This window comes from Acomys russatus, chromosome 28, assembly GCF_903995435.1.
Source record: "Acomys russatus chromosome 28, mAcoRus1.1, whole genome shotgun sequence".
Lineage (NCBI taxonomy): Eukaryota > Metazoa > Chordata > Mammalia > Rodentia > Muridae > Acomys > Acomys russatus.
In genome coordinates this window covers 36028082-36041100 of record NC_067164.1, presented here as the reverse complement: position 1 = coordinate 36041100, position 13019 = coordinate 36028082, and the positions used below count along the sequence as shown (strand labels likewise).

Below are 13019 nucleotides of genomic sequence, written 5' to 3'. Positions count from 1 at the left end.
CACACAGTACCCACCCCGAACACACAATCAACCAATCGATGGAGGCGTTTCTTTTGTTATATCAAGGTTAGCAGGAGGCACAGTGGCCCAAATCTTTTAACAACAACACCTCCAGCCCCGCATTCAGGACACTCGGGTCAGAGGGTCACACATAAGCTTGCACTACACATTTGGAACAGAGCTCAAAACAAAAAACTTCTCATATTCATCTGAAACAAGGGAGACTAAAAACTAACCGGGTGGTGGTGGCGCACGCCTTTAATCCCAGCACTCAAAGGCAGAGGCAGGTGGATTCCTGTGAGTTCAAGGCCAGCCTTGTCTACAAAGCGAGCCCAGGACAGCCAAGGCTACACAGAGAAACCCTCTCTCGAAATACAAAAAAACAAAGAAGGAAACCATACATAAGCATGAACTACATATCATATCATATGGATCTTGGAACAAGAAGAAAAAAAGCCTGAACAAAACTGAGATTACAAGCATGAGTCATCTCGTCCCTGCCCATCTTCTGATCCTACTTTCTTTCTTTTTTTTTTTTTCTGACTAGTCAAGTGCATATCCTACTTTAAAAAAAAAAAAAAAACTTCCATTTTTTTTCTTTTTGGGGGAGGGGTTATTTGGTTTTTTGTTTTTGTTTTTGTTGGGTTTTGGTTTGGTTTGGTTTTTTTGAGACAGGGTTTCTCTGTGTAGCCCTGGCTGTCCTGGACTGACTTTGTAGACCAGACTGGCCTCGAACTCAGCGATCCGCCTCCCTCTGCCTCCCAAGTGCTGGGATTAAAGGCACGTGCTACCACGCCCTGCTCTAGTTACTTCTTTAAATTTATTCAGGGTCAGGGGCACATATGGAGGTCCAAGAAGAGTTTCAGGAACTGGTTCTGTCTTCCCACTGTATGAGTCACCAGTATGGCACTTCTGTCTGCAGGCTTGGAAGCAGTGACTACTCACTGAACCATCTCTCTGCCTCACCCACTTTGGGGGAAAATACTATAGTGTGTGTATGTGCGTGACTTGGGCAGAAGAACTCATCCTTTTCCTCCATCTTTACATAGGTCCTGGGAACTGCCCTGGGAGCCATTTGGTCAGCTTTCCTCATGTGTTCATAACCACAGTCCTTCTCCTAAATGCAGGTCTGTCCTTTCCACTCTGTGTTTGAGTCTTCATGTTCCACTGTATTTCTAACCAGCTATTAAAAACAAAAAACAAAAAATACAACTACAGCTGCAGAGACAGCTCATCAGTTAGGAGCACTGACTGTTCTTCCAGAGGACCAGGGTTGGAGTCCCAGCACCCACATGGCAGCTCACAACTGTCTGTGACACCAGTTCCAGGGGGATTCAGCGCCCTCTTCTGGCCTCTACAGCACTGCACACCTGCAGGCCAGAAGAGGGCACCAGATCTCAGTATAGATGGTTGTGAGCCACCATGTGGTTGCTGGGAATTGAACTCAGGACCTTTGGAAGAGCAGACAGTGCTCTTAACCTCTGAGCCATCTCTCCAACCCTGTTTTTAGTTTTTTGAGACAGGGTTTTTTTGTGTAGCTTTGGCTATCCTGGACTTGATTTATAGACCAGTCTGGCCTCGAACTCATGGAGATCCACCTGTTTCTGCCTCCCTGAGTGCTGGGATTACAGATGTGTTTGTCTTATCAGATCTCACTACAAAACCCTGGCTGGCCTGTAGCTAACTCTATGGGTAGGCCTGGGTTGCCTCAAACTCAGAGAGCTCTTTCCACTTCTTCCCAGATTCTGGGATTAAAGGCATACACCATCCTGCCTGGCTAAATAGGAGATTTCTAGTTTTTTGGGTTTTTTGTTTGTTTGTTTGTTTGTTTGTTTGTGACAGGGTTTCTCTGTGTAGCCTTGGCTGTCCTGGACTCACTTTGTAGACCAGGCTGGCCTCGAACTCATAGTGATCCATCTGCCTCTGCCTCCCCAGTGCTGGGATTAAAGGCATGTGCCACCACTGCCCGACTCTAGTTTTGTTTTTCTAATACATACGTGTGAGGGTCTGTGTTGGGTATGGAATGTAATGCAGGTGCCCACAAAACCCAGAAGATGGTGTCAGATCCTCTGGGCTGGAGTTATAGGCCATTGTGAGCTGCCTGATGTGAGCGCAGAGAACTGAACTCAGGGCCCCGTGAAGGGCAGGAAGTTCTAGTAACTGCTGAGTCTCACGCACACAGACACACACACCGGACCCTACTTGAAAAGATTAATAGCAATTTGACAAAGAAGCCTTACTCCCCCACCCCAGCTGGGGATTAAAGGTGTGTGCCACCACAGCCAGCTTGACATTTATTTACATTTACTGGATGTTACCCATTTTTTCCAGTGCACCTTCTGTGTATTTTATAAACATAAGGGACAGCCAGACAGAGTGGCACAAGGCTACGATCTCAGTGCTCAGAATGCAGACCCAGCAAGAGGCCAAGTTCAAGGTCTGCCTGGGCGACACACAACCCTGTCTGGAGAGATGGCAATCAGGAACGCTTCTTCTTTCACAAAGGAGCTGGGTTTGTTTCCCAACATCCGCAAGGGGCTCACAACTACTTGTAACTCCAGTCCTAGGGATCCAGCAGCCTTTTCCGGCTTCCTTGGACACCGCACACAGGTGGCACAGGCGGACCGCAACCTTAATGTATAGGGCTCGCACATGTCTTCACTTCTGATAGCCACCACCCACGGCAGTGAACAGTAATTCCTAGAGTTTGAAGCCTTTTGCTTTCGTCTCGTGCCTCCATGCAAGGCAAACGTTCTTTGTCTCACTTTTCACTTCCTCTCTTCCTGGAAAACTTCTGCTCCGACTTCAAACCCTAGACGGACTCCTTGCCTATGTCAGAGGCATGTCTATCCCAGTCCTTTAAACAGGCAGAGCTGGGCAGGGTGGGCAGGTGGGGGAAGAGGGGTGGGGCCTGGGGTAGGGCGGAGCCTCGGGGAGCCTTTTATCTGTCTCCTACTACTTACTGTGTGCTGACTACATGGTTATTTCTTCGCCCAATCGGTGGGTTCCTTATAGGTATAGGCTACTTTTGAGAAGTGAAGTGTTTCCAGGCCAGCCAGGACTAGACAGACCCTGCCTCAAAAGCAAACCGGGGAGTGTTGTTTTACATGGAAATCCTAAGCGGTCTACTTTACCTGTAAAGACTCAGAAGCCTGGTGCTGGCGTGAAAACCTGTTAGCTCGAAAAGGCATAGAAAGCACCCAGCTGACCTTCCTATTCAGCTCAGGTCCTGATGGAAAAGGCCCAAAAGGCTCACTAGCTCAGCTGATAGTCCAGGAGGAAAAGGCCCAAAGAACCCAAGCCAAAGGCTTGCTAGCTCAAGGCCCAAAAAGCCCAAAAAGACAAAGGCCAAGGAGCTGAAGAGCTAAAAGCTCCTGCTACTTCCACACGCTGTCTTAAAAACCCCACAAACCGGGGCTCAAGCTGGACAGATGGCTCAGTGGCTAAGAGCACTGTCTGCTCTTCCAGAGGTCCTGAGTTCAATTCCCAGAAACCACATGGTGACTCAAAACCATCTGTAATGGGATCTGATGCCCTCTTCTGGCCTGCAGATGTACATGTAGGCAGAGCGCCGTATGCATAAAATAAGTAAGTAATCCTTTAAAAACAAAAAACAAAAAAACACCCTGCACAACTCAAAGTCCCTCCCACTCTTAAATCCCTGTCAGCTGGCTTCTTGCTCTGCCTCTTAACCTAGGGTTAACTTTATTAAATCTTGTGTATAGAAAGCTCTTGGATTAAGGTGTGTGCTAGGGCGGGCTAAACCATGCCTTAATCACCTGTTTACACTAAATAGAAATGTCTTGGATTAAAGGTGTGTTTCAGGGCTCAATCAACCACGTCAAAGACAGGTTTTGTTTTGTTTTTTTTACAGTTCACAATCTCAGGGATCACAATGGGATCAAACACCCTGCAACAGTGATGGGGGTGGGGGTGGGGTGGGGTGGGGATGGGAGTGGGGTGGGGTGGGGGTAAGCTGGAGCCATGAAGGCTGACTGAGGGCTGCTTTTGCAGAGGACCGAGTTCAGTTCCCACACCCAGGTGACAGCTCACAATAATCCAACGCCTTTTCTGACCTCCGCGAATGCTCATGGTACACACAGGCACACTCAGGTACACATCAAATAAATGTTTTTAAATGTCAGGGTAGGCTAGAGAGATGGCTCGGAGTTCAGAGCACTCATTGCTCCTACAGAGGATCCGGGTTCAGTTCCCAGCACCCATGCACCAGTTTAGTGGGCTCCTGCACATATTTCTTAAAGGACATAGAAACACTGTCACCCACAGAGGGTGGGAGGAATTAATTCTGCCTGGAGGCAAGGAGGAGGTCCAGAAGGCAGCGCGGTCCCGAGGAAGGTGAGTTTGAGCCAAACCTTGCCGGGTTGAGTCTCGCTTGGCAGGGGGAGGTGACGGTGTGGGGGAGGAGGGAGCGGAGCAATCTGCTAGATGAAATCTCCACGTGCCTGGGAAGACAATCCTGGCACGCAGCACCCTCACTCCTCTCCCACCCACTTTCTCCCCTCTCCTCTGTCTCCTCCACGCTTTTCCTTAAGAAGCATACATGGGGATACTGTTTTCCTTCCTACAACAGACCTCTGTAGACAATACAGGCAATCTTAAACTTTGGTTACATCAGTTGCCCTCTTCTGCCTTAGAGATGACTTGGGGGTGGGGGAGCAGGGGAAGACGGTAAAGATGTGGTCTTGAGAATCTGGGCACTGGGGAGAATGGAGCCAGGGCACAAAAAGAAATGAAAATCCCCTGTGGGTCCCACTCCCTTTGTCAAGCCCCAACACACACCTGTCTGTGCGAGCACACACACACACCCTCCCCTTTGCTAAAGGCTGGAAATTCCTTGTTCTCAGCGGAAGAGAGTAGGCGGGGGTGTGTGGGTGGTAGCAGTGGGAGGAGAGCGAAGAACAGGCATCGCAGCAGCTCGGGCTGCGGGCTGCGGGGGCGCTCTGGGCCTCTGGTGGAGCCTGACAAGTCAATGTTGCTTTTTGTATTTTTTTTTTTTAATGTATGTATTTTAAAATACACACATAAGGACTCGGATACAATCCTACAGGCACACAGACACACAAGTGGATATAAAGAAACAAACACGTAAACTAAGACTGTCAATAGTCTTGAATCTGACTAGCATTTTACAATTAACAGTTTCCCCACACATTCTCTACTAAACCTCAGGGCGAGTCTTGAGAAACAAAGGTACAAATGGTATCTGGAGTTTCGCTCTCACACTCAGGTTCGCATTGGGGACCATTCTGACTCCCAAAGGGACGAGGACAAGTATCTTAGCGAGATCTGTCTCTCCTCTCTGGTCCCAAACCCTGGAGCCAAGGCCTTAAGATTCGGCTTCTCCATCGTCTTGTTTCCTGGACCGATGCCAGGCGCACAGCGAGTTCCAGCCCCGCAGCTTCACGCCCCATCCTTCTCCACCCCCTACCGTTCCACTCGCTGCGGTCTCTCTCCAGACCCCAGGACTCAGCGCCACCCCAAGGGAACCTGTGGGAGGGAGGGGGGCGCCTGGAGCAAAGGCAGCGTGGGCGGAGGATGTGCGTCACGGGGAGCGTGGGCAGGGGGAGGGCGGGGGCACGAGGATACCCGGGGCCAGCGGCTGGCAACCCAGACTCCAAAATAACCGGACGGGGAAGTGGGGGAAGGGCGCTGCACACAACGAAGGGATCCGGAGTACTTCCTAGGGAGGCCGTCCAGTCGCGCCCTCTATAGCAGCGAAGGGGATTGGGAGAAGTACCTTTCTCCGCCTTAACAGCCCTACTATGCTTGGCGTTTAGTGGAATGAAGAAAAAAAAAAAAAAACCTGACCTATTGAAATCTTTCCTCCTGGATAAAGTACACACCCCTCTCCTGGAAACCGACAGATCCTCTCGCCAGTCTGGAATGAATCTGGAATGTAGAACCCGCCCCGGCCCACGCCACCTACGCCCAGCCGGGCCAAGCCACTCGCAAGTGCGGAACAGAGGGGCGGAGCCGAGACTTCCAACTAGAGGGACCATGTCTCTGGTCAGTCCGCCACGCTTCCCACTACCACCCTCACTTTCCCCCAAGGCCTACACAACCCCCGCGTGTCCAATACCCCCCCCAGCCCTGCTAGCCGTGGGCGTGTGTAATGGGAACCAGATGGGGCTACAAGAAACGGAGGGGGCTGGGCTTCTTGAAGGCGTTCCTCCACCGGGCGGGGGGGGGGGTGGGCAATCAAGAAGACTACTCCAGCCTCTTGCTCGCCTTCCACTACACTGTCCAGAGAGGTCCGGTAACACGTGATCCCACAAAAGGTAGCCGCCATTTCCAGGCTTGGCCACTCAAATGTCCAAGCAATAAGGCCTGGTCATCAGAAAATAGGGTGCCACGAATAGAGGAGGGTTTGGCCACCCCATCCCTGCTCTACCTAGCAAAACCGGACGTGCCTAACCGACCCTCGAGTAAGCAGTAGAGTGTAGTATAAGCCTCCTATTTAAACTTCAACGACTAGATGCAAGGAGAGAGGGGACCAAAGCTTCTGAGACCCAGCTCTTCAAATTACAACTTTCAGGGCCAGTGAACGGTGCTCAGACACTAAAGAGATGCGAAGAGATTCCTCCGCAGCCCTGCGCTCATAGATTTACCTTGAGCTTACATCCTAGGGGAGCCGAGCAAGAGAAACTGCACACCCCAACTCTTCCGCAACTTTTCCCTGATCACTTCTAACATTCACACCAACGGCACGCCGCGGCCTGAGTGTAGGCAACGAGTGTCCCTACTGTTGTTTAGACGCGTGTGCACGTACGTGCGCTTCTGTGTCTTTGCATACTAGTGCGTGGTTGTGAAACTGCGCTCTCAGCTCTCAGGGGTAGGAGTGGTGCAGGGAGTAGGAATGTAGCCGGCGGGGTGCTCACGTGGGTACGTGGGCGCGGAGAGGGCCGGCTGTGCATCCGGCGTGGGTGGCGAGGAGCGACCTGCCCCGCCCGTTGGGTCCCCAAGCTCCCCCTCCACAACCCGGCCTCGGTCACCTCGGTCCCAAACTCGGCGCCCGACTCTTGTGTCCCTGCCTCCGCCTCCTGCTCCACACCTCCCCCGCCCCCCAAGTCTCCTCCTCCCAGTCTCCGCAGCACCCTCTCCTAGGCCCAGAGGCCTCAGCTCCCACCCCCCTCTTCCCCCCTGCCCCGCCCCCCCCCGCCTCCTGTCCCAGCCCCCGGTTCTGCCCACGCCCTCCTCCAGCCAGCCCGGCATCCAGCGCAGCGCCGGGCCTCGCTCCCCGTGCGTCCTGCGGGGGAGGAGGCGCGGAGAGGCGGCAAGCGCAGCCGAGGAGGTGGGGGCAGAGGCATAGACAGAGGCTCGGAGCGAGAAGACGTGGAGGGAGGGACGGAGCCTGGACAGCGGTGGACCCGGGCCCCGCGCGCCAGGCGAAGTGCTGCGCCCAGCAGGCGCCGGGCACGGAGAGGGGAGGCAGGGGTGATCTCTGGCCGTCCATGAACAGAGCGCCCTCTCCCACAGCGGAGCAGCCACCTGGCAGAGGGGATAACACCCGCCGGACCCCGCAACCCAGACTCAAGTTAGTGGGCAAAAGGAGGTTGCAGGGAGTGGGGATGGGTGGAGCTGGATTCAGGAATGGGGTCCGGAGGGTGGAGGTCGAAAAGAGGACGTGGGGGATCGGAATGGGGGTGGGAGGTGGAGACTGATTGAAAGGGGGTGAATATTCGAATTAGGGGACACTGGGCGCAAACAAAGACCTGATGAACCTGGGCAGAGTACTGCCTCGTTTTCCATTCCAGGTTTATTTACTCAGCGGGCATGACCTGGCACGTGAGCCCCCTGCAAAGAAAGTCCTTAAGCGCCAGGGGAAGGTCCAGAACTTAATCTGTCAACAGTGCGAGGGGAGGGGCGTTTAGCTGGCTCCGTGTGTCATTAGCAGGCAGCGCACCATCCCTAGGTCCGGTAGAAGGTTGAGGGAGCAGATGCGGGGCTTGAAGTGGGTGTGCTCAGGTCTCGTTCTCATTAAATCACCGTTTACGGCGTGGGGAGAGGGTAGTTCTGGTGTGCAGCCCCTTCCTCAAGAGGCCTTCAGCCACTCCCGCACCCCCTTTCGAAGGGTGGAAAATAAGGAAGAGTAGGCGGGAGTCCCCGGGCGGTTTTCGCCCACAGACGCTGCCACTGGAGGAGTGTGTAGGAAGTAGGGCCCCAGAGCAGAACAATCGAGGCCCTCCCCCATTGCCTGAGAAGTGAGGGGCCTGCTGAGTAGTGGGAAGGACCACACAAAGGGGGGGGGGGCAACTGAAGGGTAGTGGGAAGCCTAGAAAGTTGGGATAGATTCTCAGAAAGGTATTCCTAATCCCAGAAAGCTGAGGGCAGAGGACCCAGGGTTCTCCAGGTTCACTGAACGCCCCTCCCCGCGCCCCCAGCCTCCAGGAAGAGGCCACACCCCTCTCAGCTACCCCGGTGGAGTAAAACCGCCTGCAGTAGCCCCTACTATTCTACCTTAACTTTAGCATGGGATGTTACATGAAGTAATGTTAAGGCTGCTGAGTGTTTAGTGGGAGAGGTAAGCACTGTAACTTAGGGGAAAGTGGGTCTAGCCATTTCAGAGAAATGTTGGTGGGCTTTGGTGCTCAAGACTGCTGCCCCAGACCCGAAAGATCAAAGTTTTAAAAAAGATGAGGTAAGCGCGTTTTCTGGTAGCTGTAGATAGGGCATCTGGCCGCCTGTGCTTCTGGGAATGAGATGGCATGGGCATAGCTGTCCCTCTGAGCAATGCGATCTCAGTGTGCTCAGGCTTGGGCACTGGGCAGAGAAAGCATTCAAAGGAGAAAAGGGAGGAGGAAGTAAAGAGAGGACATTTGTTCTTGTGGGTTGGTACCCAGCAGGGGCCCTTGTACTCACTGCCTCTCTCCTGTCCCTCCTCCTCAGGGCAAGTGCCCTAACCATGGCACTGCCTCGAACCCTGGGTGAGCTGCAGCTGTACCGGGTCCTACAGCGGGCCAACCTCCTTTCCTACTACGAGACCTTCATCCAGCAGGGAGGGGACGATGTGCAGCAGCTGTGTGAGGCGGGTGAGGAGGAGTTCCTGGAAATCATGGCACTCGTGGGCATGGCCACCAAACCACTCCATGTCCGCCGTCTACAGAAAGCTCTGAGAGAATGGGCCACCAACCCTGGGCTCTTCAGCCAACCAGTTCCTGCCGTACCTGTCTCCAGCATCCCACTTTTCAAGATCTCCGAGACAGCGGGTACTCGGAAAGGGAGCATGAGCAACGGGCATGGCAGCCCGGGAGAGAAAGCTGGCAGTGCCCGAAGTTTTAGCCCCAAGAGCCCCCTTGAACTTGGAGAGAAGCTATCACCACTTCCTGCAGGTCCTGGGGCAGGGGATCCTCGGCTCTGGCCCGGTCAGAGCACTCCAGAATCGGATGTTGGAGCAGGAGGAGAAGAGGAGGCTGGGTCCCCCCCTTTCTCCCCACCTGCAGGAGGAGGAGTCTCCGAGGGGACTGGGGCCGGGGGAATGGCTGCAGTTGGAACTGGGGGTGGTCCAGACCGCCTGGAGCCAGAGATGGTCCGCATGGTGGTGGAAAGTGTGGAGAGGATCTTCCGGAGTTTCCCCAGGGGTGATGCCGGAGAGGTCACATCTCTGTTGAAGCTGAACAAGAAGTTGGCGCGGAGTGTGGGGCACATCTTTGAGATGGACGATAATGACAGCCAGAAAGAGGAGGAGATCCGGAAGTACAGCATCATCTATGGCCGCTTGGATTCCAAAAGGCGGGAGGGCAAGCAGCTCAGCCTGCATGAGGTGAGGACCTGTGTCCTCAGGACCGCCCTTAAATCTTGGGGCTCCGGCCATTTGTCCATTTGCCTCTGAGAATTCTTGGATTCTCCCAACTCCCTTTGACCACCTGAGATCCTTACACACGCACGCACGCACACATCTAGCCCTAAGTGCTGCTTTATCTCCCTCAACTAAAAGGGAAGCTGAGGTAGCAGGGAGTCTAGCTGCTCAGCCCTGTGCTGTTCACATCCTCCCAGGAGCAGAGGAGGCCTTGGTAGGGACACTGTGCTATGAGTCCCCACCTCTGTCTTCTAACCTCAGGAAGGTTCTGGGTATTGTTTAAAAGGAGCATCCTTTGGATGGGCCTCCCTTGGTGAAGGGGTGCAGCAGTAGGAGGAACTGGCTGTTCACACAGGCTGTCCCTCTTGCCACAGCTGACCATCAATGAGGCTGCTGCCCAGTTCTGCATGAGGGACAACACGCTCTTACTGCGAAGGGTAGAACTCTTCTCCCTGTCCCGCCAAGTTGCCCGAGAGAGCACCTATCTGTCCTCCTTAAAGGGATCCAGGTGAGAACCCCTTCCCCAGGGCTGCGTTTGGTTGGAATCCTGCCAAGGAGTTGGATGTCTCCCCCACTTGCAGCACAGGCAGCTCTGGGCTTGCTTTCCACCCACCTGCCTGTCTTCCTCTTGCCAAGTCAACTTGTCTGAGGCTTGCTCGTTACTCCCAGCTCCTCCCCCCCCCCCCCAACAATAATAATGGGACTTGAGATTCCTATTCAGCTAGCTTCCTGGCCAGATTGTGTGCCCTGTATATTTCAGGGCCCTTCCTAACCCCACTTTCCTTGCTCTCCATTTCTGTAGGCTTCACTCTGAAGAATTGGGAGGCCCACCACTGAAGAAACTGAAACAAGAGGTATGGTTTTGGGGGGCAGGGAAAGACAGCCTCTGCCAGCCACTGCCTTGTTCTGGGCCTCATTTCCCAATTTTGGGCACCCACAGGTTGGAGAACAGAGTCATGAAATCCCGCAGCCTCCTCCAGGCCCTGAGTCCTATGCACCCTCATACCGCCCTAGCCTAGAGGAGGACAGCGCCAGTCTGTCTGGGGAAAGCCTAGATGGCCACTTGCAGGGTGAGTACATTAGTTATCTCTGCTTTGGGGGGAGGTGGGAGTGGGTGGTTGGGTTGCAAGGACAAGCCAGGAGTCAGCTGCCTGGTACAGGGTTGGGGGTCCTGGCTGGATGGGGGCAGAGGAGCCTGTGGGAATGGCTGTCGGTTGAGGGTGGGTACCGTTGGCGGCAGCCCCTGACCTGACCAGTGCCCATGCCCACAGCTGTGGGGTCGTGCCCAAGGCTGACGCCGCCCCCTGCTGACCTGCCCCTGGCATTGCCAGCCCATGGGCTATGGAGCCGCCACATCCTGCAGCAGACACTGATGGATGAGGGGCTGCGGCTCGCCCGCCTCGTCTCCCATGATCGCGTGGGCCGCCTCAGCCCCTGTGTGCCTGCGAAGCCGCCTCTCGCAGGTGAGGCAGCCAGCAGTGCTGTCCCTAAACACCCCAGCTACTCAGGCCCACAAGTGGGTCCTCGTTGTCTAGGACCTGAGGGATACAACTGTCAGAACAGTAGAAAGGGGGTCAAGCTAGCCAGACCTTGGGGAGGAGGTGGTGGGGAGGGGCAAGCTGCTGCTGGGTTCTTTCCAATGGGGAGGGTCTGACCCAGGTGGATAATCTTTGACCAAGGAGCAGAGAAGAAAAGGAAGGATGAAGGTGAGCAGCCAGGTTAGCCTGGCTAGAACTGCCTGATGCAGGGGGTGGAGTCACTGGGAGTTGCGGAGATAGGGTTCCCCAGCTTCGATGCCGAGGAGCCCAAAGCTAGGCGCTTTTGTGTGTGGATAGGGAAGGAGTGGGCCGGTAGAGGGCCGGGCAGCCGCTGGGCTGAGAGTGACGCAGCAGACAAAGCCACCAACCCTGGCTTGGTATTTTTAAACTGTGCGTGGGTGGGAAGTGGGGGCGGGGACTGGAGGGGGGCTTTTCTTGAGGGAGGAGCTGGGAGTCTAGCTTCCTGTGTTTCCCCTGATTTGGCTACCCAAAACTGGGGGGTGGGGTGGGACTGGGGGGCACTTGAAGGGAGGGTGAGGACTGGGAGGAGGCCGCCAGAGATGAGAGGGGGTGGCTGGGCCTGGGGAAGGGGGGAGGGGGAGAGGTCAGAGCCAAGCCGCCCCCACAGCTCCTGACAGAACCAGAAATTCCAGCAGAGCAGAGGCGGGCGAGACAGAAAGAGAGAGACACACAGAGACAGAGAGCTACACACAACCAAAATAGGAGGGGGTGCCGCATACACTCGGGTATGGAACCCCCATACACACGCAGTGGGCAGGAGGCAGTTATTCAATAAATGAAGCTGCCTTAACATTCTTCTGTGCCTGGCCTCACTCATAACAGCTTTTCTGCTCAGCGGGCTTCCCCGTTGTTCTAACCAACCTGATCTTTTCCTACAGAATTCGAGGAAGGCTTGCTGGACCGATGCCCGGCTCCAGGACCTCACCCTGCTCTGGTGGAGGGTCGCAGGAGCAGCGTCAAAATGGAGGCAGAGGCCAGCCGGCAGTGAAAATGATGGTGTCTCAGACCCAGGACCCAGGCTTCTGGTTCACTTAGACCCCACCCCCCACATTCTCCGTCCTTGCACTCTTGTCACCAACCCTTAAAGGATCCTTCTGCTGCCCTTCTGCCTCCAGTCTGCTCCATGGGCACAGGACTATGGGGCTTCAAGCAATAACAAGCAGGGGCCTGGCCAGAGGACACCGGAGGGTGCAAGGTGCGCCCTTCACCCGGCTCAGGGGCATGGGCTTTGTCTCCAGCCTTCTGGGGCTCTTCCTTCTGTCATACCACACACACACACCCATTCTCCAAGTGGCTACTGTTCTGAGCAGCTGGACTCAGCGTGGACGTAGGGAATGAACTTCCCCGGGGAAGCTTACAGTAGAACTGCTCTGAGACTGGGGGGCCTGGGAAAACTGGGTCTCCCCTCCCCATTCCCACTTTCTGTGCTTCTAGTTTGTTTTCTTTAATTTAACAAGTGCTGCAGTTTGCCCACCCACTCTCATTACTGGCCTCCCAGCAGTTCTCTCTTGCACTGTGTGTGAGGGTGCCCCTCCACCCCACTCCCCACCCCACCCCCGCCGTTCCCTCCACCAGCCCCCCTCAAGAGGCCTGGGTTGGACCCTGGGTCTCCTCAGGCCGGCAGGACTGCAGCACCTGTCGAC

The 13019-nt window shown here is 54.8% G+C and overlaps 1 protein-coding gene across 2 annotated transcripts; it reads left to right on the top strand.

Moving 5' to 3' along the window:
• The first annotated feature begins 7203 nt into the window (after nt 1–7203).
• On the top strand, nt 7204–12918 carry Nab2 (NGFI-A binding protein 2). Of its 2 annotated transcripts, XM_051170457.1 has the most exons (7): nt 7204–7555; nt 8908–9781; nt 10192–10325; nt 10620–10671; nt 10758–10887; nt 11089–11280; nt 12255–12918. In XM_051170457.1, exons 1-7 carry the CDS (start codon nt 7473–7475, stop codon nt 12362–12364), a joined length of 1575 nt encoding a protein of 524 aa, XP_051026414.1. In that variant the 5' UTR covers nt 7204–7472; the 3' UTR covers nt 12365–12918. The 2 variants fall into 2 exon arrangements, with proteins under 2 accessions (XP_051026414.1, XP_051026413.1); XM_051170456.1 differs by lacking the exon at nt 11089–11280 and having other exon boundaries at nt 7340–7555.
• Nucleotides 12919–13019: the final 101 nt, after the last annotated feature.

Bases quoted from the DNA above. Each gene is read 5' to 3' on its own strand.
- Nab2 (XM_051170457.1), top strand. From the start codon at position 7,473: ATGAACAGAGCGCCCTCTCCCACAGCGGAGCAGCCACCTGGCAGAGGG. The intron at 10,326-10,619 runs GTGAGAACCCCT...CCATTTCTGTAG, and splicing joins TCCTCCTTAAAGGGATCCAG to GCTTCACTCTGAAGAATTGG. The intron at 10,672-10,757 runs GTATGGTTTTGG...GGGCACCCACAG, and splicing joins TGAAGAAACTGAAACAAGAG to GTTGGAGAACAGAGTCATGA.